General features: G+C 40.9%; 1 protein-coding gene across 1 annotated transcript; it reads right to left on the bottom strand.

The window, feature by feature from the left end:
- On the bottom strand, positions 1 to 21,774 carry LOC132208870 (pleckstrin homology domain-containing family G member 1-like). The gene is made up of 5 exons (XM_059644185.1): positions 21,639 to 21,774; positions 21,419 to 21,435; positions 18,369 to 18,596; positions 8,992 to 10,657; positions 1 to 4,289 (listed from the first exon to the last, which is right to left on the bottom strand). Exons 1-5 carry the CDS (start codon positions 21,640 to 21,642, stop codon positions 3,259 to 3,261), a joined length of 2,946 nt encoding a protein of 981 aa, XP_059500168.1. The 5' UTR covers positions 21,643 to 21,774; the 3' UTR covers positions 1 to 3,258.
- Positions 21,775 to 22,848: the final 1,074 nt, after the last annotated feature.

Here is a 22,848-nt window from a genome sequence, read left to right as displayed (position 1 = left end):
AAGACTTCAGTTATTTATTTCAAATGAATCATTTCTGTATAGTGTACATGGAGGATGTTCCTCCAGACAGAAAACAATATTATAAAAAAGTTAAAATGAGATTTTAGAACTATTCCTGGTAAATTTGGCATGCATTAGGCTCAGCTTTTCTTTGAGCAAAGTAAAATTAATTAAGCGAGCAATTTTTAAAAAATATTTTGCTACATGTTCAACATTCAGAAATTTTTACAAAATAAACCATAAAAAGTGCAATTTTTTTTATTGGAAGTCATTATTCAGCTCAATCTCTTGTCCACAGGACAAGTCATCACAACCTCAGTTTGAGAGTTTTTTTCATTAAATTTAACTTGGTCATCTCAGCAGTCACTTCAGTTTCAACACTGGAAAAAAATTACCTTCAAGTACCACATGTCAGAACTGCAAGTGATTTTCATTATAATCCCTTACCATTGCAGATCAATTCCTGGCAATGTGATTTGTACAATATAGCTTCTAAAAAGGAATGATATTAGGAAATTAAACTGGTAACTCAGGGAATTCTGAAATAATTTTCCAGAATATAAACATCAGTATCTCCCCTCTCCAGTTCAGTGATGTTCATTTTAATTCATTAACTCGAGCTAATATGCAATGAATGAGAATTGCAAAGTATTAACCTAATACTAAAAATTTCTGATATGAAATTTTAAAGTTTCTAACTATATTTTGTGAACTGTTACTATCCACTGACTTTCAAGGTTAGAAGTCATTAAACCCTCACTTCAGTTGCTACATCAAGTGCATCTCATGATGCTTAAAATTAGAAGCCTTGTATCTCAAAAATAAACTCACCATTTGTTTGTCCAGTTTTCAATATGGATGAACAGTCAAGTGAGGAAGTGGCAAATTTGTGATGGAAGACCAAGCAATGGGATTCATATCCTAGTCACATGCGGTACTGTTACCTGAAGCTGGGTTCAGTGTACAGCTATTATTTATGTTTTATGAAAAGGAGGCACAGAGATATAAACAAGGAGGTAATTTCCCTGATAGTTTTCTCAGGGATGTTCAGATATATAGAGTAGATGTGGTGTAGATCTATAAAATTCTTTTGGGCACCTTATGTATGGCTTATTCTATAAGATTTCAAAACAGTACACGGCTCTCTAATAAACCTATGGTGCAAATTCATAATGAATGAATGAGTGACTGATTTGAAGCCCACTGCCAACTAAAATGAAAAAGATTACTGGTTCAATTAACTGTAGAGACAGGGAGAATTCAAAAAGAATTGATTAAATTTACTGCAGCATCAATTAAATTGTGATCCAGAGACACAAACCTTAGACTCGGGATTTCTAAACAGTGGGGTGTCAAATTATATTAAGATACTGTATTCTGAGCACTTTAAGTCCACACAAATGACTAGACAAACAGCTTGCCAAAGTCTGAATGCAATACTTGATTGGACTGCGGTTAGATCTAGATTTGCCCATTTGTTGTGAACAGGTTACTGGGTTTCAATGTTTCCCACGATGAACACTTTCCAATTGATCTCGGATCCCAAACAGCATCTTTCACTGAACATCAAGATCTTATTTGCGATTATAGTGAAAAATCGGATGAAGATGATACCAGCAGAAATGGTCAGTGTCTGTGGAACTAGAATGGAGGCAAGTGGAACCTGAGTAAAGGGCTGTGAACAAGTTTACATCTAGTCTCAGAATAATTAATAAGCTGAAGATGAAAAGATTCAACAATTGAAACAACTTCTAGTTACTCACAACCAATAGTCTATGTAAAAATCTATAACCATGAAATAACCATGTGGAATGTATAGAATCAAGTGAGAAAGATTGGAACTCCCAGTCTCCAAACAGAGACCAATACATCAATGTAATCAGTACATGATTTTTAATCAGTGCATTCCTTCATTAGTTACCATAATCTGCAGTACCACCCTCTTACCTTGCACTCTGTGCTCCATTACAGAAAAAAGTCACTGATACCAATACAGGCTAGCAATATAGTAAATGTCTAGTTGGTAAATAGTTCATGATAGGGTATCAATATCGCTTTCTGAAATTCCCAATGTCAATACCTTCCCCAGCAGTCACCACCCCTTCTTACCCTGGCCCCCACTAAAATCATTGACTATCTTCAACTCACAAAGAACAGAGTGCTTATGCAAATTTCCACTTTATACAAGTGAGCAGAGGTGCTGTTGTCTTTCATCTTCTCCTCATCTGAGCAAATTAACCTGTTGAATTTCCCAGTTTCTCAATGTTTGCTCTTTCGAAAAGGATGACTAGCTCAGCACAAGTAAGAGAAGCCTGAAGGCATTTAGCATTAGTGCTGCGATAGGAGGAATCAAATCGGTTTGATGCAATAACATCAGAGGCAACTGGTGATGGGCAGGGGCAAGGGGGTGGAGGTTTAGCACAGAGGAAACCAGGAAACGTACAGGGGGTGAAGAACCAACAGGCTGATGGTCGGACTCCAGTTATATCATGTGGTCACTTTTCCAGCTGGTAACTGACCAGTCAAAATTCTGAACTCTAACGTCTTTTCCTTTTAAACAAAAAGGCAATACATCGATGGTCTGTGGAGAAACGACAGGCAAACTGAATGAGGGCTGGGTCTTCTTTCTCTTTAACCTGGTTTTTCATTTGACAAATTTCAACAAGCCCATCATATTGTTCACACTAGCCACTCTTTCCACCACTCAATTTCAATAATAGTCCCATAGCTAGCTGGACAGGGAGAAGAAATTTTGCCCAAACAGCTCCATTTATGGTTTATGCAATTTGATGTGTGAAGCGGTAATGCCCTCAGTCTCCGAGGTTAGGACTCGGACAGATTGGATCATTCTTGTGTACAGATCATTCCCCACTCAAAACAAAGACATCCTGAGTGAGACTGGAGTCCATAAAAGATCTGGATCAGATACAGGCAGCCAATTACCCCGGATCAAATCTTCCAACCCCCAGCACTTATACTCCTCATAGCATGCAAGATACATATGCATTTCCTGGTCACTTTTGCCACTGGTTCCTGTTTTTACACAAAACTAAACCCTATTTGCATTTTTTTTGCATTTCCAAAACTTGTTCATTGCCACAACCTAGATACTATTTGACACAAAAGGTTCGCCGACTTCGACAGCAATAGCAGAATGGTGGCAGGGTAGCTGGAAATCTACAAGAGGTGCTTGCAAACAGTTAACGTGTTATGGTTTCCTTGTTATCTCTCTTCAGTCTTCGAACCGGGACCAAATGTTCAAGCAAAGCTGCTGGAGCTGAGACACTGAAACTTGTCCCGCAGAGTCTGAACAATATTCTGCTGGCTGGGAGAGGGCTCCCGCCACAGATAGTGGCTCAGCTGATCAGGCTCTGCCAACATAGTTAAAGAGCCCACCGCACTGCTATTTGACAGTGGGATACAGGAGGCATGAGCCAAACGAGCGCTGCCAGGATCAGGAGTCGATTCTGCTTTGCCATTAAAATGCAAGCTCAGGTCATGAGTGAAGGTTCCCTCATCTAAGTCTTCATAATCCTCATCCTCAGATTTAATCTCCACGTAGTCTTCATCATCTTCCCCAGTGTCATTGAAATTGGCAAAGTAGTTCTGCGTTGCCAGTAGGGGATCGCATGGCGGAACCCTGTTAACTACAACAATCTTCTCCGAGTCCCGTAAAGTCAGAGCTGGCTCCTCGACTTCTTGGCTCCCAACATGCAGTCTGTCAGAGGCAGAATCCTGTTTAGAGAATACTGCCTCCTTGTCTGAGGCATGGTCAATAGATTCAGAGGACTGGCTCATTGACACAGTTGGAGAAGACAGTGAAGTCTCCTGTTGCTTACCATCACTCGTCCTGCGACCCAGGGAGCTGTAGCCACGTGCCAAGCAGTCTGGCCCACCAGACGGGACAATAATGGCACTCCATCGCTGCTGCATTGGGACAGATGGACAGGCTGCAACAGAAGGGACTGAGCCAGCCAACACCCCTCTGTTCTGAAATTGCCCACTTGTCACGTTCTTCTCTTGGATAGAATATTTAGCAGCAAGTCCCTGAATATCTGGCCAAGCAACAAAATCTGCCAATTCCCCATTACTGTAGGTAGAGTGTAGCAGCCAGTCCTCAGTGCCCAGGGAATGCTCATGGGAGGGGTGACTGGAGACTGGGCTTTGCAGAGTTTTTTGTGCCCACACCTCACCACTGTTGTCTACTGGCATACTCGGTGATGATTTGGATGGAGTCTCTCTGAACAGGAGCTGATCGTACAGCTGGGAGTATTCAGCAATTCGGGCACCTGAGAAATAAAAAACAAAATAAATCACTGGTTAAACAAATGTAAACAAAAATAATCCTGATATTACAGGGGTAGCATGGTGTCTCAGTGGTTAGCACAGTGCCAGGTATCTGGGTTTGATTCCAGCCCTTGGGTTACTGTCTGTGTGGAGTTTGCATGTCCTACTTGTGCCTGTGTGGGTTTCCACCAGGTGATCCAGTTTCCTCCCGCGGTCCAAAGACATGCAGCCTTGTTGGATTGGCCTTGCTAACTTGACTCGCAATGTGTAGGGTTGTGCAAGCTAAGTGGGGTTACCTATGCTAAGTGTGGGGTTAGAGTGACAGGCTTGGGATCTTCTTCAGAGTGTCGGTGCAGACTCAAATGGGCCAAACAGCCTCTGTAAGGATTCTATGAATACAAACTGTACAATGAAGGAGGTGGCAGTGTCGTGGTAGCGTCGCTGAGCTAGAAATCCAGAATCCCAGATTATATCCTGGGACATGGGCTCATGTTTCCACCATGACTAAATTTGAATTCAATAAAAATATGCAATAAAAAAGTTAGCCTAATAGCAGCCATATAATCACTTTGTTGTTATAGAACAATATCTGGTCCATTAGTTTCCTTCAAGGAAAGCCAGAAATCTGCCAATCCTGCATGGTATGACTTATGTGTGACTCCTGACTTACTAATATGGATGACTCCATTGTCCTCTGGGCAGTTAGGATTGGGATTCAAATGCCAGCCTAGCCTGCAATGTTCTCTGAATGAATTTTAAAAACAAAAAGGTTTTTTTGAAGTTTACCAAGTCATTTATACATCTGGACAATTCTATTGCAATAAGTAAAAGGAATAAAAAGGAACAACAGTAGGCCATTTAGCCTCATACCTAGACAATTCACCTCATCGAGAAAAAAAAGTGAAAATTACAATTTACCAAGCCTCGGCAGTTTTTGGGTGGAAAGTTTTCCTATTTTTCCCCCCATTGTGTGTGTGCAAATGTATTTCATGTCATCACCCAGATTGGCCTAATTCTACCCACAATGTAGAAAAACCAACTGCTGGAGAAACTCAGCAGGTCTGGCAGCATCTGTGGAGAGAAAAAAAAGTTAACATTTTAAGTGAAAGCAGAATGGAAAAAGTAGGGAGGTATTCATGCTGATGACAGGGTTGGGTGGAAAAAGGTCTATGGAATTTTGGAGCAGGGCTAGGCCATCTGGCTTTCAAACCTGCTCCACTAGTCAATACAGTTAGGACTGATTTGATTGTAGGCTCATTTCCACCTTACTATTTGTACCCAATAACAGTCAATCCTCAGGAGTATGGTAAAATCTAACTCAGCCTTGAATAAGTTTCAAAGTCCAGCCTTCATTACCTTTTGGGGCAAGATTCCACATTGTACATATGCCAGAGGCAAAAAAAAACACATCTTAAAAGGGAGACTATTTTTAAACTCCCTAAATTTAGTCTACCCAAGTAGAAATTTGGAAATAACACCACTTGGCACTTGTGGTTATGAAAGAAACTGAATAAATGGAAATCTTTGTTATCTTCTGCAGCTCAACATTTTGGATGATGGATGAGAAATGGACCAGGATCCTGAATTCTCAAGAACGATGATATTAGCACAAATGACCATGGCTCTTTCAGACGCACCTGCCAAAGCCCTGACCTTCATCATAGAGAACAACAAAAGGCAGATATATGGAAACACCAGCATGTGCAACTTCCTCTCCCAGTTATGCACACTCCTGTCTAGGGCCTATTTGACCATGCTTTCATTGTAATTGGATTAAAATCCAAGTATCTCCTAAAAGCTGTGCAAGGCCGTACGCTATGCAACAGACTGCCACGGTTCAAGAAGTTGGCTCACTATCACTTCAAGGTGGCTATAAATGCTAGTCTTGCCTTTGATGCCCACGTCCCATAAATAAATTCAAGAACAAATTGGCTAAAATTGGTCAGGTGGAAATCTAAGAGAAACTGATCTACGTCTGAGATGAGAGGTTACTTTGCTACAAATCTCCATGTGACAAAGTAACAACATTTAGTACTGGTCAGATTGCATTAAAAAAACCAGAAGGAAAAAGACTACAGTCAACTTGACAAAGTGCAAGCTTACAAACAGAAGGATAAGACCAGACCAGGGTTTAATAAAGTCCTGCGTCACTTCAGAGGTATAATAGAAAAGACTGACACCAGATTGGATCAGAGAGGTAGTTTTAAGCAAAGTGTGAGTGAGGATCATAGCACAAGAGTTTAATGAAGGAATTCCAGATTTCTGGTCCATGGCAGCCAAAGGATCACAAGAACAGCCTGTTGAGCCTGCTCTGCCATTCAATTAGATCATACCTGATTGCCTCTTCATATCCCACATGTCATTCTCCAGAAATCTATAGATTTCACAACCCTCCAGGGTAGAGGATTCCAAAAGATTTACCACACTAATAAAATGCTCAGTCTTTGATGGCCAACCCATTATTCTGAGATTACATCTCCTGATTCGAGATTCACCAAGGGAACCATTGACCTATATCCACCTTTTCACATCCTACATGAATTTTCTAAGTGTAAATAAAAAACCTCAAACTGTTGAAACTCTTCAAAAAAAAACTTGGACTCCTCAACCTCTCAGAATAAGACAAACCTGTCATTCCAGAAATTAGTCTGGACATCCAGTGCATTCTAATAGTCTTCCTCCCTTCTTAAATTATCAGGTCATATTTGCTAGTTTCCAATCTGCAGGAATTTTTCTAGAATTTACAGAGCTTGAAAAGATAATGACCATTGTTGTAATAAATACCTCCTTCGATCCTTTCGGATGTAGTGCATCTGGACTGGATGAGTTACTAACTTTAAATCCAATTAAGTTTTCAAATATAGGGGTAACAAGGTGTGAAGGTGGATGAACACAGCAGGCCAAGCAGTATCTCAGGAGCAGGAAAGCTGACATTTCGGGCCTAGGCCTTTCTTCAGAATTTCTGGAGGAGGATCTAGGCCCGAAACGTCAGCTTTCCTGCTCCACTGATGATGCTTGGCCTGCTGTGTTCGTCCAGCTCCACACCTTGTTATCTCAGATTCTCCAGCATCTGCAGTTCCTGCTATCTCTAAGTTTTCAAATGCTAGCTCTATTTTTTTTTTCTCAGTTTCAAAGCCCCTTGTGATTTAAGACTATTTCATACATACTTCGGATTTGTATTTCAAAACAGATGCACATGGATGAAAGAAAATTTTTGACTAGATTTTTAAAAACAGTCATTTGTAACACTGCATCCATTGCAATAAAGCAGATGACATTTCAGAGCCTGGCAGAACCCCTGTTGTGTTAATGGATGGAGTGTTTATACTCTTAAATCTACAACAGATGAAATCAAAACTAGTTTTAGCTTTGAGTTTATTTCAGTAAAAATCATGAGTTGGTTCAGAAGGGCAACACTTTCTGCTGGCAGGAGAAAAGTTTTTCGTTCAAGAGAACCAGTCATTCTAGGTGAAGTATGTGTTTGTGTAGCTTCAAAACCAGGAGAGCTTCAGGTTTCTAGAGTGGAGGCCATAAAACTGTGGAAAAATTCATGCCAGTGGATTCATAGGAATCATAAAACTGTTCATACAGTCCAACAAAAAGGGATTTTAGAAAGAAGGGGAATTTCTCTGAAAATGAGGATATGTAAGAGGATAGTGTTTGAAAGGTTGAAACTTGGTTTTCTGTTTGTTAGTAAAATCTTAACTCCTCCAGAAATCTCTCATATACACATCACCTCCCACAACACTGTTGGTCATTCAAACTACAAGTAAATCCAGTTCACTCATTATTACTGTACTACACAAATATCTAATTTTTCTATTCATACTGAGCCCAATATTATCACTGTTGTTTTGTGGATGATGAGCTCCTTGCAATATTTGCTGCCTCTTGCTGTTTCTTAGCTCCATTCAAACCAATTCTACATCTTGAACCTTTGATTGAAGTTATCTCACTATTGATTTCATATTTTTATCTCAGCTTTTCCTTTTTGCCAAATACTTCCAACATGACAAATATTCTTGAATTTTCAGTTCTTAAATCTTTGGTCAGCCTGTAACCACATCTTGTGTGATTATAACGAAATTATATGTTTAGTCAATCTAAGCCTTCAAATCAACCTCATTCAGAATGTGATGTGCAGTCTGATAAAAGTGCTTTTAATCTGGCATTCTGTTCCTATTTGCTGTTTACTTTTACTTCAGCTGTCAGATTTTTCTTGCTCTTCTATTTTGTTAGCAGTTTTTAATTCTCTCCGACCTGGAGCATCTTTAAAGGTTCCCAACCCCCTCCCAATTTTGTTTCAACCATTATAGCCAATAATGGCAGATTCATTAAAATCAGGCATGCACAAGGAATCAGAACTAGATGAGTAATTCTGAGAGTTATAAAGCTGAAGGTGATTAGACCGATATGAAGGGGAGGAGGGAGGAAGAACCTGGAAACAAGTATGAATATTGCCTGGGGAGCTACTGATGGTCAAAGAACGCATGATTGATGGGCAAATAGAAATTGATGTGATCTAGGATACAAGCAACAGAATTTTGCTATAACCTTTGGTAATAAAGGAAAGTGTGGGGTTAATTAGGTGCAGGAATTGAGTGTGGGGCAGAGACAGGCAATGTTAGAGGTGAAAGAAGGTCATTGAGATAGCATGGGAAGCTCATCTGTCAAAAGAGAAGGTTTTGGGGGGATTCTACATACCAATAGCAGTACCGCCTTGTTTCTTTTCCTCCAGAATAGCCACCAGGTCCTTGCACTTTCTCTTGGGTTGATCAGAGGGTGATTGCTCTGATGTGTTCTTCATCTTCAGCAGCTGATTGGCCTTCTTGATTTTTTGGCTATACTGCCGGGCCATGTAATAGACTCTGCGTTTGGTTCGATCCATGATGTCTAGATCCTGGCCAGTCTCAGCATTAGTACTGCCCCATAAACCCTCTGTCTCAATTGCCTCACCATCCAAAGAGGAGGCAATACTCGCCGTTATCAGTGATGGCTCGCTGTAATCCATCTTGACACTACTAGTGCTCACTCTGCCAGATTTGTTCTTCACTGCTTCAACAAAGCTAGGGCTCACCTTTGTTGAGCAAGCAAGTGACCTTTCCTTCCGACTGCCCCGGGAGCTAACTGGTCCACACAGGTCGTCCTCACTGACTGGGAAAGCTGCAGGCAGACGGTCCCGCTTGGTCGTCTCACTTTTCCTGATGTAGTCCTCCAGATCATTCCAGATTTCATCTACCTCCTCAGACAGTTTGTCTGGGACAGATTCACGTGACTCAGAGTAAGAACTAATGGAGCTGTTCCAGTCCAAGTGACTCTTCTCCATCAAGCAGTAGCAGTTGGGAGCTTCGTTGCCATTGAACCGAAGATTCTCCTCAGAAACAAAACCCCCCAGCCCGCAAGAACGCAAATCACTGTCAGGAGCCAAGCAGCTGTCCCTCTTGCTGCATTCTTCCCAATCATTCTTCAGCTTCTTGTATGCTTTCTCAGGCAACACAAACCTCTCATCCAATGACTCGATAGTTTTCAATTCCTGTTTGGGCAAAGGTGGAGAATTCCGGCCTAACATCAGGCCAGTCTTGGTGACATGAATGGAGCTGGCTTTCTCCTCCCATGTTTCTCGGCTCTCAGCATCCTCATGGGGGCTTAGGTTACCACGTTGATGTTTCTCTTCAGCTTGACCACTCGACAGGAAAGTGGCGACACTCATTTTCCCTGGACTGCATGTAAAGTCCTGTGGTTCTCCAGCCAATCTCTCATCGGCAAGCACGACATGCTCATATATGCCTTCAGTCATGCTAGATCTCAAGTTTACTGCAACCTGCAAGTTCCGTATTTCCTCGTCTAGTCGTTCAGATTTTATGGAGCTGACATCTCGGCCAGTGGAGTTTTGATAGCTAGAAACCCTTGGTATTGTTAGGAAATCACTGTCTCTCTCAGCAGTCGGTCGGTGTTGGAAAGCCAAGTGGCTCTCCCCAGCACTGCTGGCCCTCCTCACAAGCCCGAGATTGGTGCGCACATGCTGACAATCCAGAGCAGAAGTCTCAGCACAATGGTTGCTCGGTATATCGGAACCATGGTTTAGTGGTCGGATTGGAGTGGAAGAGAGGTTTGGTGTGGAGGCTGTTGTCACAAACCTTAGGTAATCGTCACCCCCTCGAGCTCTGTGGAGCAATGCTTGACTGGGGAATGAGGCACGTCCATTGGGAGGCTCAGTCCACACATCTCTCACCTCCTCTATGTCCAGCAGTCCACACACACTGTCTGTGGTTTCAATTGGTCGTGCAGTTTGGGTAACAGGTTGAGAGTTCCAAGATTCTAGATGAACGTCAAGCAGTCGAGACTCATCAGTTGAGGATTTGGAAGACACCTGAAAAATAAAAGCTATTTTTAATAAACAATAGAGACTTACGATGAGACTTCCAGACCCTGGGGGAGAGATAGCCGAGGTACAGTTACCAAGGCGGAATAAAGGGTGCTAAGAGGCCAGAATTGCAGACAGGCAGATTTAGAGGGATTTGCAAGAATGAGAGAGTTGGGAAGAGCCAACTTGTAAATTTGAAATGTGCTTTTGTCTGCAGTCCATCTAGGTCAACAAGCACAGGAAAAAAGAGTTAGTTATCGGGACTTCTTACAATTCAGGAATACAGGCAGAACTTTGGATGCTGATTTTAGAATCTGCCAAGTAGAAAGCTAACCTGGCGAGTATTGCAATAGTTAAGTCTGGAGGTAACAAAAGCATGTGAGGGTCTCAATAGCAGAATGCTGAGACAAGGAACAGATAGGCATAATTAGAAGATGGCAGAAGGCAATGCTTGGTGATAGAGAATACATGGAGCAGTCTCAAGCTGCAAAACAGAAGAGGCACTGGGAGGTGGTCAGTCTATTCAACTGTTTCAAGGCTGCATCCAGCTTAGAGTCACAGAGCATGGAAACATTCAGTCCATGCCGATCATAGCCCCAAACTAAACCAGGAAGCTGGAGAGTTGAGCTTCGATACGCAGGTGGAGAACTAAATGAGATGAAGGAGGATGACAAGGGATGATATGGTGACATGGCTCCAGTCAACTAAGATGCTATTTGAGACTTTGACTAAGGCCAATTCAGTATTGTGGCCTTGGCAGAAACTCGGTTGCAGGATTCAGATATGCATCTACACAAACAATGGATGTGGATTTGGATGATAACACAATCAGGAACTTAAGGAAGATTGAATTTTAAAAATTCCTTTCATCACTAGCTTGACCAGCAGTCATTGCCCATCCCAGAGGGTTGTTGAGTCAACCACATTGCAGTGGATCTGGAGTCACATGTAATCTAGACCAGGTAGAGATGATAGATTTCTTCTCTTTTAAAAAAAAGACATTAATGAACCAGATGCGTTTATCCAACGATTGACAATGGTTTCATGGTCATTATTAGTCTCTTAATTCCATATTTTAAAAAAATTGAATTCAAATCCCACCATCTGCCACAACAGGATTCAAACCCATGTCCAAAGAACATCACCTGGGTCTCTGAATTATCAGTCCAGAGATAAAAATCACTAGATCACATCTGGCCCCAAAGGAGATAGTATTTGGCTAGAGCGGAAAAAGGTAAAGATCTTTACTTGCAGGGGTGAAATTATGTTTTTTTTGGAACAGCACAGATCTGTACTTGTGAAAAATGGAGAACTTTATAATAGCAGTTAATACAGCTTACTAGAAGTAAGTTGGTCAGCAGTTTAGTAGCAATGGGTCTGGTGGACAGGAAGAATTTAGACAGCAAGAGAGGAATTTGGAGATAAAAATCAAAAAAGAACACAAGATCAGAGCTATGGTGTGCCATAAGAGAAACAAGCAACTGGATGGATCGACTCAGGTGTATTAGTTAAAAAAAAATCCCACAACCCTTACTGGTGGCAATAAGCAGAAGGGTTAAATCAATACAATTGATAGCCTCACTTGATTAACTTTACATTCCAATATTATTGATTACTCAGCAGTTTTAACAGAACAGTAGGATTCAGTGGTAGCTTTATATAGCCCAGCCAGATGTAACGAATTATTTCTCTATTCTGCCAGATTATCCATTTTGGTAGGAAAAACAAAAACACAGTAGTTCTCAAATGGAGGGTGACTGGGAAATGTTGAATGTCAAAAGGGATCTGGGTGTCCTAGTTTAGGATTCACAAAGCTAACATATTTGTATCGTAAGCAATTAACAAAGCAAATGGTTCGTTGGTCTTTATTACCACAGCATGAGTATTATTGGAGTAAAGACATCTGACTGCAGCTATATGGCACCTTGGTGAGACTGGGTAGGAGAGATCAAAAAGAAAGAGTTCTACTTGGGGGAAGACGGTCACAGAAAGGTGAAGGAATGATTAAGCAGATCAACGGCTACAAAAATGTCACGCTACATGGAGAGCAAAGGTTACTTAAGAGTTTGGAAGACAAAGTGCCTTGAGGGAAACATTTCCCTCTCCTGTGGCAGATACAACAAGTAGGAATCAGGAGGAGGTTGAGAATGAAGAGAGATGCAAGAAATCAGAAACAATCTTATGGTTTCAAACCACTAATAAAGGGTGCAGGAAATAGGGAAAGGAGTAGGCCATTCAGTCCCTTGAGCTTGCTCCACCATTCCATAAGATAGTGTCTGATCATATATTCCTTACTTCTATTTTCCAGAGTTTTTCCCCTTACTGATCAAGAACCTACATCAGGTTTAAATATACACAAGGTATCTGCCTCCACAATTCTGTGGCAAAGAGTTCCATTCATAACCCACTAAGAAATTCATCTGTCTTAAATTGGTACCCCTTTATTTTGAGACTATGCCCTCTGATCCTAGGGTCTCCCATGAGGGGAAGCATCCTCCCAGTGTTTACACTATTATACATCCTGTATGATTCACTAAGATCACATCTCATTCTTCCAAACCCTCGTGAGTAGAGTCCCAACCTGCCTTTGCTCATAATTCAATCCCTCCAAACCAGAGATCGTCCAGTGAACCTTCTCGGAACGGCATCCAATATAGTGAAATCTCTCCTAAATAAGGGGACAAGAACTGCTCAATACTCCAGGCACGGACTCACTAGCACCTGGTGTAGTTGCAGTAAGAATGCCTTACTCTCATACTCCAACCCCCTTGAAGGGCCAACAGCACGTTAACCTTCCTGATTACCTGCTGTACATGTGTGCGTAACTTCATGTTTCATGTGCAAGTACCCCCCAAGTTTCTGTGTTGCAGCTTTCTGCAGTTTTTCTCCATTTAAATAAGTCTGTTCTGTTGAGCTCCCTTCACAAATCATTTTGCCATATTACAACTCTTTCGCCAACTTTTTGCTCACTTACTTAAGCTATCAATATCTCTCTGCAAACTGTATCTCTCACATTCTGCCTTACCACCTACATTTTTATGTCTGCAAATTTGGTTACAGTATATTCAAGTCCTTCCTCCAAATCTTAACATATTAAACAGTTGTGGTTCCAGCACTGATTCCTGCGAGACCACACTGGTCATGGATTGCCAACCTGAAAAGGAACTATTTATCTTTACTTGCTGATTCCGGTCCACTAGCCAATTCTCTAGCCATGCCAATATAACAGCGTGGGCTCTTATGACGACTTTTGATGAGGTATCCCATTGAACACCTTCTGCAAGTCCAAACACAACACCATTTCCGGGACATCTACAGGTTGTCATTTATTCACACTGGTTGAAACTTCCTCAAAAAAATACCAATAAATTAGACAGATGCTATTTCTTTTTCATGAATACATGCTAACTCCGATCAAGTTGGTTATGATTTTTTCAATGTCTTGCTATTACTTCCTTAACAATTGACTGCAGTACTTTTCTAACATTAGATGTTAGGCCAATCAGCCTATAGTTACCCTTTTTTTGCCTCCTTTTGGAAACAGGGTGTCATCTTATTTGTTTACCAATCCTCCAATGCTACTCCAGAATCCAGTGTTTGGAAAATTACAACCTAAAGCGTCCAATATCTCTGTAGCTACTTCGGTTAGGATCCTAGGATGCAAGCCAACAGGCTCAGGGAATTATCTGCCTTTAGCCCCTTAAGTTTATTACTTCTGTAGTGATGGTGATGGGACTTGATTCCTCCCCCCAATTCCTTTAGTACAAATGGGATGTTCAAAGGGAAAGACTGATGCAAAATATATTTAACTCCTCCAGCGTGTCATTGCTCCCCAAAACCATCTCTCAAGGTTCATTTTCAAATGGACCTATGTTCACTTTGACCTCTCTTCCTTTTTATACAATTAAATATGCTGCTATTGTTAGTTTTTATATTAATCACTAGTTTGCCTCATAGTTTATTTGTTATCTTCATCAACTTTATTCTTCCTTTGCTGGATTCCGAATTTACCTATCTTCAGGTTTATCACTGGGGCCTCTTTACACATGCTTTTTCTTTCAACTTTATGCTCACCTTAACTGCCATGGTCAGTCCATCCCTGAGTCTTTCCTGCTTACCGGAATATATTTGCGCTGAGTCATTAATTACCTTCTTAAAAATGTCTGCTACTAGTTGCTTATTTTCATTCCTGCAAATCTATCCACCAACTCTATCTTCATTGCATTGCAATTCCTTTCAAGGGACATCAGAAGAGCAGGCTACAAGGCAAACAGGCAAAAGGGAGGAACCATAACTTTTAGGTGGGAGAGTTGGTCAGGAGGGGAGATAGATTTAGGAAGGTAAGAAGGCAGCAGCAAATATTCTTCTTTGGCTTCCATTTCATAACCGAATCACCTGGGGGAAAAATACCAACTGCATCTGCAGAACTTTTTGGGCTGGGATAACCGTGGCATGAGCAATTTGTTTCTCACTGCAAGACTCCTCCGTCTTCAGAGAGCCTGGTAACAGTAAACATTTACTGGATGCATCAGTATTTTCAAATCTTTACTTAATCTAGGAAAGCACCACGATAGTGAGCATGGCCTTGCAAAGTCATGGCTTAGCAGGCATCATTTTCACTTCAAGTCAGGACAGCAAATTACTGACCACAAAAGTGAGCATGAAATGTAGGTTGTTACTTGAATGCAGTACTGACAGAGCTGTGTACAGTTTGCAGTGCCATCCTCCAATTAATAACTTAGTCCAAGGCCCAATCTGACCTCTTAGATGGATCAAGTGGATATTGAAAGGCTCTGATTATTTGAAGAGTAGCAGGAGTTCAGTGATCTGGTCAACAGTCTCCCTTCAACCCAACATCATCCAAAGCAGATTACCTGCATGCTTAGCCCAAGGCACGTAAACATGAGCTGAAACCTAGCTAATACCTATTCCTAAGCCAGTTACATTAGAATAGATGGCCTTGGTGATCACATTGTGGGAGCTTGCTATGTATAATTTAGTAGCCATATTTCCCTACATAACAGCTACTGCACTTCAGGTAGTTGTAAACTGATTTTAAAATCCTTCAGGTCATGCGGAGGTTTTGAGAAGTGCTATAGAAATACAATTTTTTTAAAAAAAGATTTGGAAACAGAACAAGATCAAAATTGCCCACCTGACTGGATGGATGTATGATAAGGAAAGGTTTGGAGGGATACGGGCCAGGAGCAGGCAGGCGGGGCTAATTTAGGTTGGAATTATGTTTGGCATAGACTGGTTGGACCAAAGGGTCTGTTTCCATGCTGTATGATTATGACTCTATGATATCATTTGTCACACTCCATGGGAATTCTATATATCCATCACTAGGTGTCGCCCAAGCACTAGTAAAAAGTGCATAATGTAGTACAATACTGACTAAGCAGTCCTGGAAAGTATGAGGTATTTTAGTGGTTTTAAATGCTAATTGATGTTTCAAACCAGAGGATAAAAGAAAATAGGGCGAGGCTCAACTTTAAACCCATCATCCTGGTTTTCATATTCCTCCATGGAATTGTCCTTGCCAATCTCTAATTCTTCCAGCTCTCGAACCCTTTAGTCAATAATTCCGATTTTCACTGTCTCAGCGCTGCTTTCACTCACTTGAATGTCAAGTGTGGAATTCCCTCTCCAACACTCTAAGTTACTCCTTAAAATATGCCTGACTAAATTTCTGGTCAAGTGCCCAGGTGTCTGCTGGGATCTCACTTTCAAATTTGTTTGGTATAGCTTCTTGGGATATCACCACACATTTGCACAATGCTGCAAATCAGGAAAAGCTTGCCCTTGTCATCAAACGCTAATGTTGTGTCTATATTTAAAAGTAGGCTGTAAGGAGAAGCCTAGGAATACTAGACTGGTGAGTAATATCAACTGTGGGCAAGTTGTTGGAGGGGATTCTGAGCATTAGAATTTACGTGCATTTGGAGAGACAAGCACTGACTAAGGATAGTCAGCATGGCTTTGTGCCTGGGATACAGTATCTCACTGACATGATTGAGTTTTTTTTGAAGACATGGTCAAAAGATGAGAGCAGAGTGGTAGACATTGCAAAGCCTTTGACAAGGTTCAGCACAGTAGACTGGTTAGTAAAGTTAGGTCACATGGATTCAGGGAGAGATATCCAACTGGATACGAATTCAGCTTTATGGTAGGAGACAGAGTGGCGGTGGAGGGTTGCCTTTTGGACTGGAGGCCTGTGAACAGCAGTATTCCACAGGAATTGGTACTGGGTCCACTTTTCTTGTCATTAAGATAAATGATTTAGATGAGAAGTACAGAAAGCATAGTTAGTAAATTTGCAAATGACACCAACATTGGTGCAATAGTGGACATTGGAAGTTATCCAAGATTGCAAAGTATTCATGATCAATTGGGTCAATGAGCTAAGGAGTTTAATTTGGATAAGTGAAAAGGTGTTGCATTTTGGCAAGAAGAACAAGAGCAGGACTTACTGTTAATGGTACAGCCCTGGGTAGTTTTGTCAAACAGAGACACCCAGGGGCTCACGTACACAGTTCTTTGAAAGTTGTGTCACAGGTAGACAAGGTGGGAAAGGTAGCATTTAGCGTAACTACCTTCATTGATCAGACTACTGAATGTAGGAGTTGGGGAGTCATGTTGAGGTTGTACAGGATGTTGGTGAGGCTTCTTCTGGAGTACGTGTACAGTTCTGGCTATTAGAATACTAAATTGGAGAGGATTCAGAAAAGATTTACAAGGATGTTGCCCAGACTGGAGCATGATAGCTTTAAGAACAGACTGGACAGACTAGAGCTTTCTTCACTGGGGTGCAGGAGACTCAGGGGTGACTTTATGGAGGCTTAGAAGATCATAAGGTGAATAACAAAAGATCCTTTCTCCAAGGTAGGGCAGTCCAAAAGTAGAGGGCACATTTTTAAGGTGCAAGGAGAAAGAGTCTTTAAAAATGGGATCTGAGGTATAACTTTCTTCGGAGGGTAGTTTGTGTGTGGAATGAGCCAGAAGGCGAAGTGATGGTACAGGTACCATTACAACAATTAAAAGACTTTTGGACGGGTACACAAATGGAAAAGGTTTAGGAGGGACGTGGGCCATATGCAGGCAAATGGGACATTTAGTTTGGGAAATTTGGCTGGCATAGACAAGGTTGACTGAAGGGTCTGTTTCTATGTTATATGACTCTACAAATGATCACAACTTCGGCATGATCGACAGTATATGCAACCAATTAATGACTTTTAAGGTAATAAAAACATGGCAACCCATTCAAATATACACCTCATTACGTAGGTGACTGTTTTCACCTGGTGCTGGTTGAAGATTAAAATACTGACCAGGACACAAAGCACTAATGCCCTTCAAATAAAATAATTTTACAGTCAACCAAAAAGAGGGAGACTAACCTGCTCTATTTAAAATAGAATCTAACCTGATTGCCACTTCCAATAATGCAGCACTCCCCCATACTGCCCCAGAATTGTCAGTGTAGATTGCACACTCATGTCTGAGATTGGAGATTGAACCAGCCACTGTTCCCTTGGTCTGTCACTGTCTGCTGTCAATAATTTTTAAACTGGAACAAGAGTTATAAGCACTTAGTATAATAGAGCCACAGAGAGCAAAAGCACCCACGGAGTAAGTCTCAGGAAAGGATCAAAAGATCAGAGACATCAAGGGTATGCATCTGAATAGTAGCAAAATTAGCAGCATCTTCAACCTGATCAATGTCAACTTCTTCTTCATCATCAGCATCAGTCTGCTCCAAGGTGCGTAGCTGGACACTATCCTCATGGTCACTTGGATAAGCTGGCACCAAGGACTCCTGTGATTGGTGGACTGTGTCACCATGACCAAGTGCACTGATTTCACATTTGGAACTGGAAGATCCTTTACTAGATAACATTTCCATTGATGGAGAAAGAAGGGACCCTTCAATACTGGCACGCTGTGAGGAGAGGAAATATTCATCACTGACTGTTCATAAATTTTCACTGTAAAGTACTTTATAAGTACACACGCACACACACAGAAAGTGGATTCTATCTCAGTTATTCTAAACAAGAAATTATTCCATAGAGTATGTAAGTGAGATTGCAGAAAACTGAATAACAAAAATGTTTAATTTATATTTACAAAGGGGAATCCAAGGTTAGCATACTTAACAGCGAAAGGAAAACACGAGAAATGGGAGCAACAAACAGTATGACTTCCTTAAGCTTGAATTGTCCATTTAATGGATTTGGTTGATCTTCAAATCCACTTTCCCACTTGCTTACGTGTCTCAGTTCTAAGAAACCACAAAAGTACTGCCTGAACCTTGAACATACTCCATGACGGAGAAACCATAACACTGCAGGATAATTTCCATAGATTCAGAGCACTCTCTGGAAACTTCTCATTTCGATCATGAATGATTAGTCTATCATACTGAACATATGCCCCCTTGTTACGAATTACCTGGATAGAGGAAAACAAGATCTCAGCATCTACCCTTCATAATTTTGAAGGCAATGAGATTACCCCTTATTCTTACAAGAATCAGGAACCAAAACCGAACAAAAGATGCGGTTTCACCCAAGTCCTATACTGTTGTAGCAAGACTCCATTACTGTTATACTTGAATTCCCTTACAATATATACCAACATGACAGTTGCCTTATTAGTTACTTGCTGTCCTTGCATGTCCACGTTGTGACTTTTGTGATCAAGTACAGCCAAATCTATCAAATTTAAAAGCATAAAATTTGGTATAGTGATTTTATTTTTACATTCTTGCAATCAGTTTTACTTCTCCACATTATAGTCCATCAGTTTCCCCCTTGCTGCCCACTCGCTTAACATGTTTAGGCTACATGTTATAGGAGCAGAAGTAAGCCACAGTCCATCATGTCTAGTCCACGATTAAATGAGATCATGACTAATCTGATGATCCTCAAGCCCATTTTTCCTGCCTTATACTAGTAACCCTGGGTTCCCTTCCTGATTAACATCCATCTAGATCCATCTTTAATTTACTTAACCTAACATTTACAGTCCTCAGTGATAAAGAATTCACAGATTCACAATCCCAAAACAATAATTTCTTCCTCCTGTGTCTTAAGGGATAGCTCTTTATTCTGAGATTATGCCTTCTGAATCTAGACTCTCTCACACAAGGCAAAACAACCTTTCTGTATCTATCCTGGCACGTTCACCAAGAATCTTGCAATTCAACAGTATCACCTTTCATTAATCTGAGCTCCAATGAGTGCATGCCCAACCTGCTCAAATCGCTCCTCATAAGACTGTCTCCAAACCTTGGGATCAGCACTAGCCAACCTTCTCTAGACTGCCTCCAATGTTTCCTTACATCTTTCCTTAGACAAGGTGACTAAAATCATTTACAGTATCCAGCTGAGGTCAGGCTGTAATGCCTTGTACATTTTTAGCAAGACCTCCCTACATTTGTATGCTATTCCCTTTGAATGGAAGGCCAAAATTCTTTATTACCCATGAATTTGGATGCTAGGCTTGTGATTTGTGCACAAGGACTCCAAAATCCCTGATAATGGGAACTGCAGATGCTGGAGAATCCAAGATAACAAAGTGTGGAGCTGGATGAACACAGCAGGCCAAGCAGCATCTCAGGAGCACAAAAGCTGACGTTTCGGGCCTAGATCCTCTCTGATGAAGGGTCTAGGCCCGAAACGTCAGCTTTTGTGCTCCTGAGATGCTGCTTGGCCTGCTGTGTTCATCCAGCTCCACACTCCAAAATCCCTCTTCAGTCTTCCTCCATTTAAAAATATTCAGTTCCTTTATGCTCCCAGTCAACGTACTTAACTTCACATTTTCCCACATTATATTCCATCTTCCAAGTTTTTGCTGACTTAGCCTGTATGACATTGAGTCATCTTCACACCTTGCCTTTAGACCTATGGCATTTGTAGTTCAAAAGAGCTAGCTGATTGTTGCCACTTGGCTTTCCTTTTGCCCTAAAAACACTAAATTTCAAGCATTTAGCCAATTTCTTTTCATATCTACCATTTAATAAGGTTCCAGCAGACTTTCAAGTAGTGCATTGCAAATAACACTGATTTTAAAAACTCTCATCACTCTCTAGCTGTTTGCCAAGAAGCTTGAATCTGTATTCTCATCTTAAATTAACTAAGACACAAAATAAACCTGAGAAAAATCATCCCCAGGGCAACATCTGTTTCAAGACCAAACACACCCCTGGACCTGGCAAAATTTTGGCGCTGCTCTCTGATCATGGTCGGATTACTGATGAAACATTCTACACTACATTTAATTCACATGGTCAAGAAGATTCTTATATGCATGATTATTAAGCTTTGCCATCTAAAGAGGAAGGAACTCATCTTTACAACCTGACTGTGAAATATTCTGAAATGTCAATAAAGTTGTACTGCCCTTCCAAAAGGCTTCAGCAAATAATTCAAGTCAATTCAAGTCAAGAAGGGAATGTCTGATGGGATTCTAAACTGAGAAGCCATCCATCTTCAGATTCTCATCGCTATTTCTGAAAATGCTGACTCTAAGTGGCTTAAACGGGTTTTGGGTTAGCTAGACATAAACTTTGCTACAGTAACGGAAGTCATTACTTTTTAATCTCCGCTTGATTTTTTGAGAGAGACAGCTTTTTGGCAATTTTACCAAGCAGCTTAAATCAAATTTCCTTCACCACGTGAAAACACATGACTGTGCATGCCCACACTCAGATACTCCCATCTCACTGCAGAAACAACACTACTCCAAGGATATGCTTACCTTGTCTTGTCTTCTTTCTAAAAGGGGATGAGGGAGAGGGCAAAGAAAAAGAAAATAAATTTGTTGAAAAACTGGCATGAAACATGTTAACTGCATCTTTAGCTCTAGGCATGCACAGCTGAAAGAGTTACAGATTACATCACAACAGCAAGAAACAAAATCTAATAAACTATGGGTTATGTTCTGTTCAGAATTTGAATGAAGAGATTTTGTCACTGACCCATTTGTTTAGCAGACTTCAATCTTGCTGATGGTTCTGCAAAATATAGAAATATAGAATGAAGGACAACTCTTTTACACAAGGTTGAATGGCATCAGCGCAAGTATGTATGTATCTACTGTCAGACGCAAAGTTCTTTCTGGCCCAGGTGTGCTTGCAAAGGTTATACATTTCCATTAAACAGAAAAACTTAAAAATCATTCTGCGGATAGTCAACATCTTTGACAAAGCTGACATTGCCTATCCTGAATTTTGTTTAAGGTCACAGTGGTAAGCCTTAAACTCTAATAGTAACAGTACAATTGCAAAGCTAAGTAGAGAGCACAATTTTGATCTAGTAACGGGTTATAATGTTCAAATCAATGAAGGTATACAACTTGTAGGTTAACGCCTTTGCATACATCTGCTACGTGCCTTGTCTTAGGTGACAGAAACAGAACAACCCTACCTCACCACGGTTTGACAACTGTTCTGGACTGCTTTGGACCAGGCAGACAGTGTTTGAAGCTGTCAAATGACTGGATCATGAAGGGCCACAAGCTTTAGACTCCATATATTTCTAAACTCTGAAGTCCATTCAACTCAGTGGCAGCACAAGCAAATTTGAGCTACAGATTGTGATTTCCAGCTCCCTCCAGAAACTTCACAATCTAGTGCAGTGTTTAGCAGCTTCCTTGCTGTAGCAAAAAGCAGAGAACTGAAATCGGGGCTGAACCTTGCCCCCTCAGGTGGTTATAAAAGATCCTGTGCTATTCATATTTGCGCTTCAAACATCATAAATGATTATCTAGTAATTTTAGCCAGTTATGCAAATTAGCTGCTGCCTTTCTATATGTTATGGTGCAGAGTAGATCAGCTCAAGCTTTACTTCCCATTCCATTAAACAGAGGCCAATCTGTGCTTCAACTTAAAATTTACCTTCATTCCAGGTCCCTTGACACACCAGTGCCCCATGACCAAAACATTCTGATATAAATTGACCCTCACTAGCTCTTGTAGGGAAAACAGTTGTAGATTTTCACCAGTCTCCTGTGAAGTGTTACAGCTATGACTATGGGATGTGTTGGAGGTCTTGAATGGATCTGATACAAATTTTTCAATCCTTTCTTCATTTTGTTTTTTTTGAAAAATGTGGGCCTAACCTGGTAATGAACACTAGCCATTGTTTGGCATTTTACCTCTTATTTCTAGATAGTTCAAAATGATCTTA

The sequence above is a fragment of the Stegostoma tigrinum genome, unplaced genomic scaffold (assembly GCF_030684315.1).
Source record: "Stegostoma tigrinum isolate sSteTig4 unplaced genomic scaffold, sSteTig4.hap1 scaffold_556, whole genome shotgun sequence".
NCBI classification, from domain to species: Eukaryota; Metazoa; Chordata; class Chondrichthyes; order Orectolobiformes; family Stegostomatidae; genus Stegostoma; species Stegostoma tigrinum.
This window is presented reverse-complemented; position numbering and strand designations above follow the sequence as displayed.

Excerpts from the sequence above, each read along its gene's own strand:
- LOC132208870 (XM_059644185.1), bottom strand. Across the intron at positions 10,658-18,368 it reads AAGAAGTTGACATTGATCAG|GTGTCTTCCAAATCCTCAAC; the intron begins GTTGAAGATGCT and ends TTTATTTTTCAG. Across the intron at positions 4,290-8,991 it reads ACAAGGCGGTACTGCTATTG|GTGCCCGAATTGCTGAATAC; the intron begins GTATGTAGAATC and ends TTTATTTCTCAG.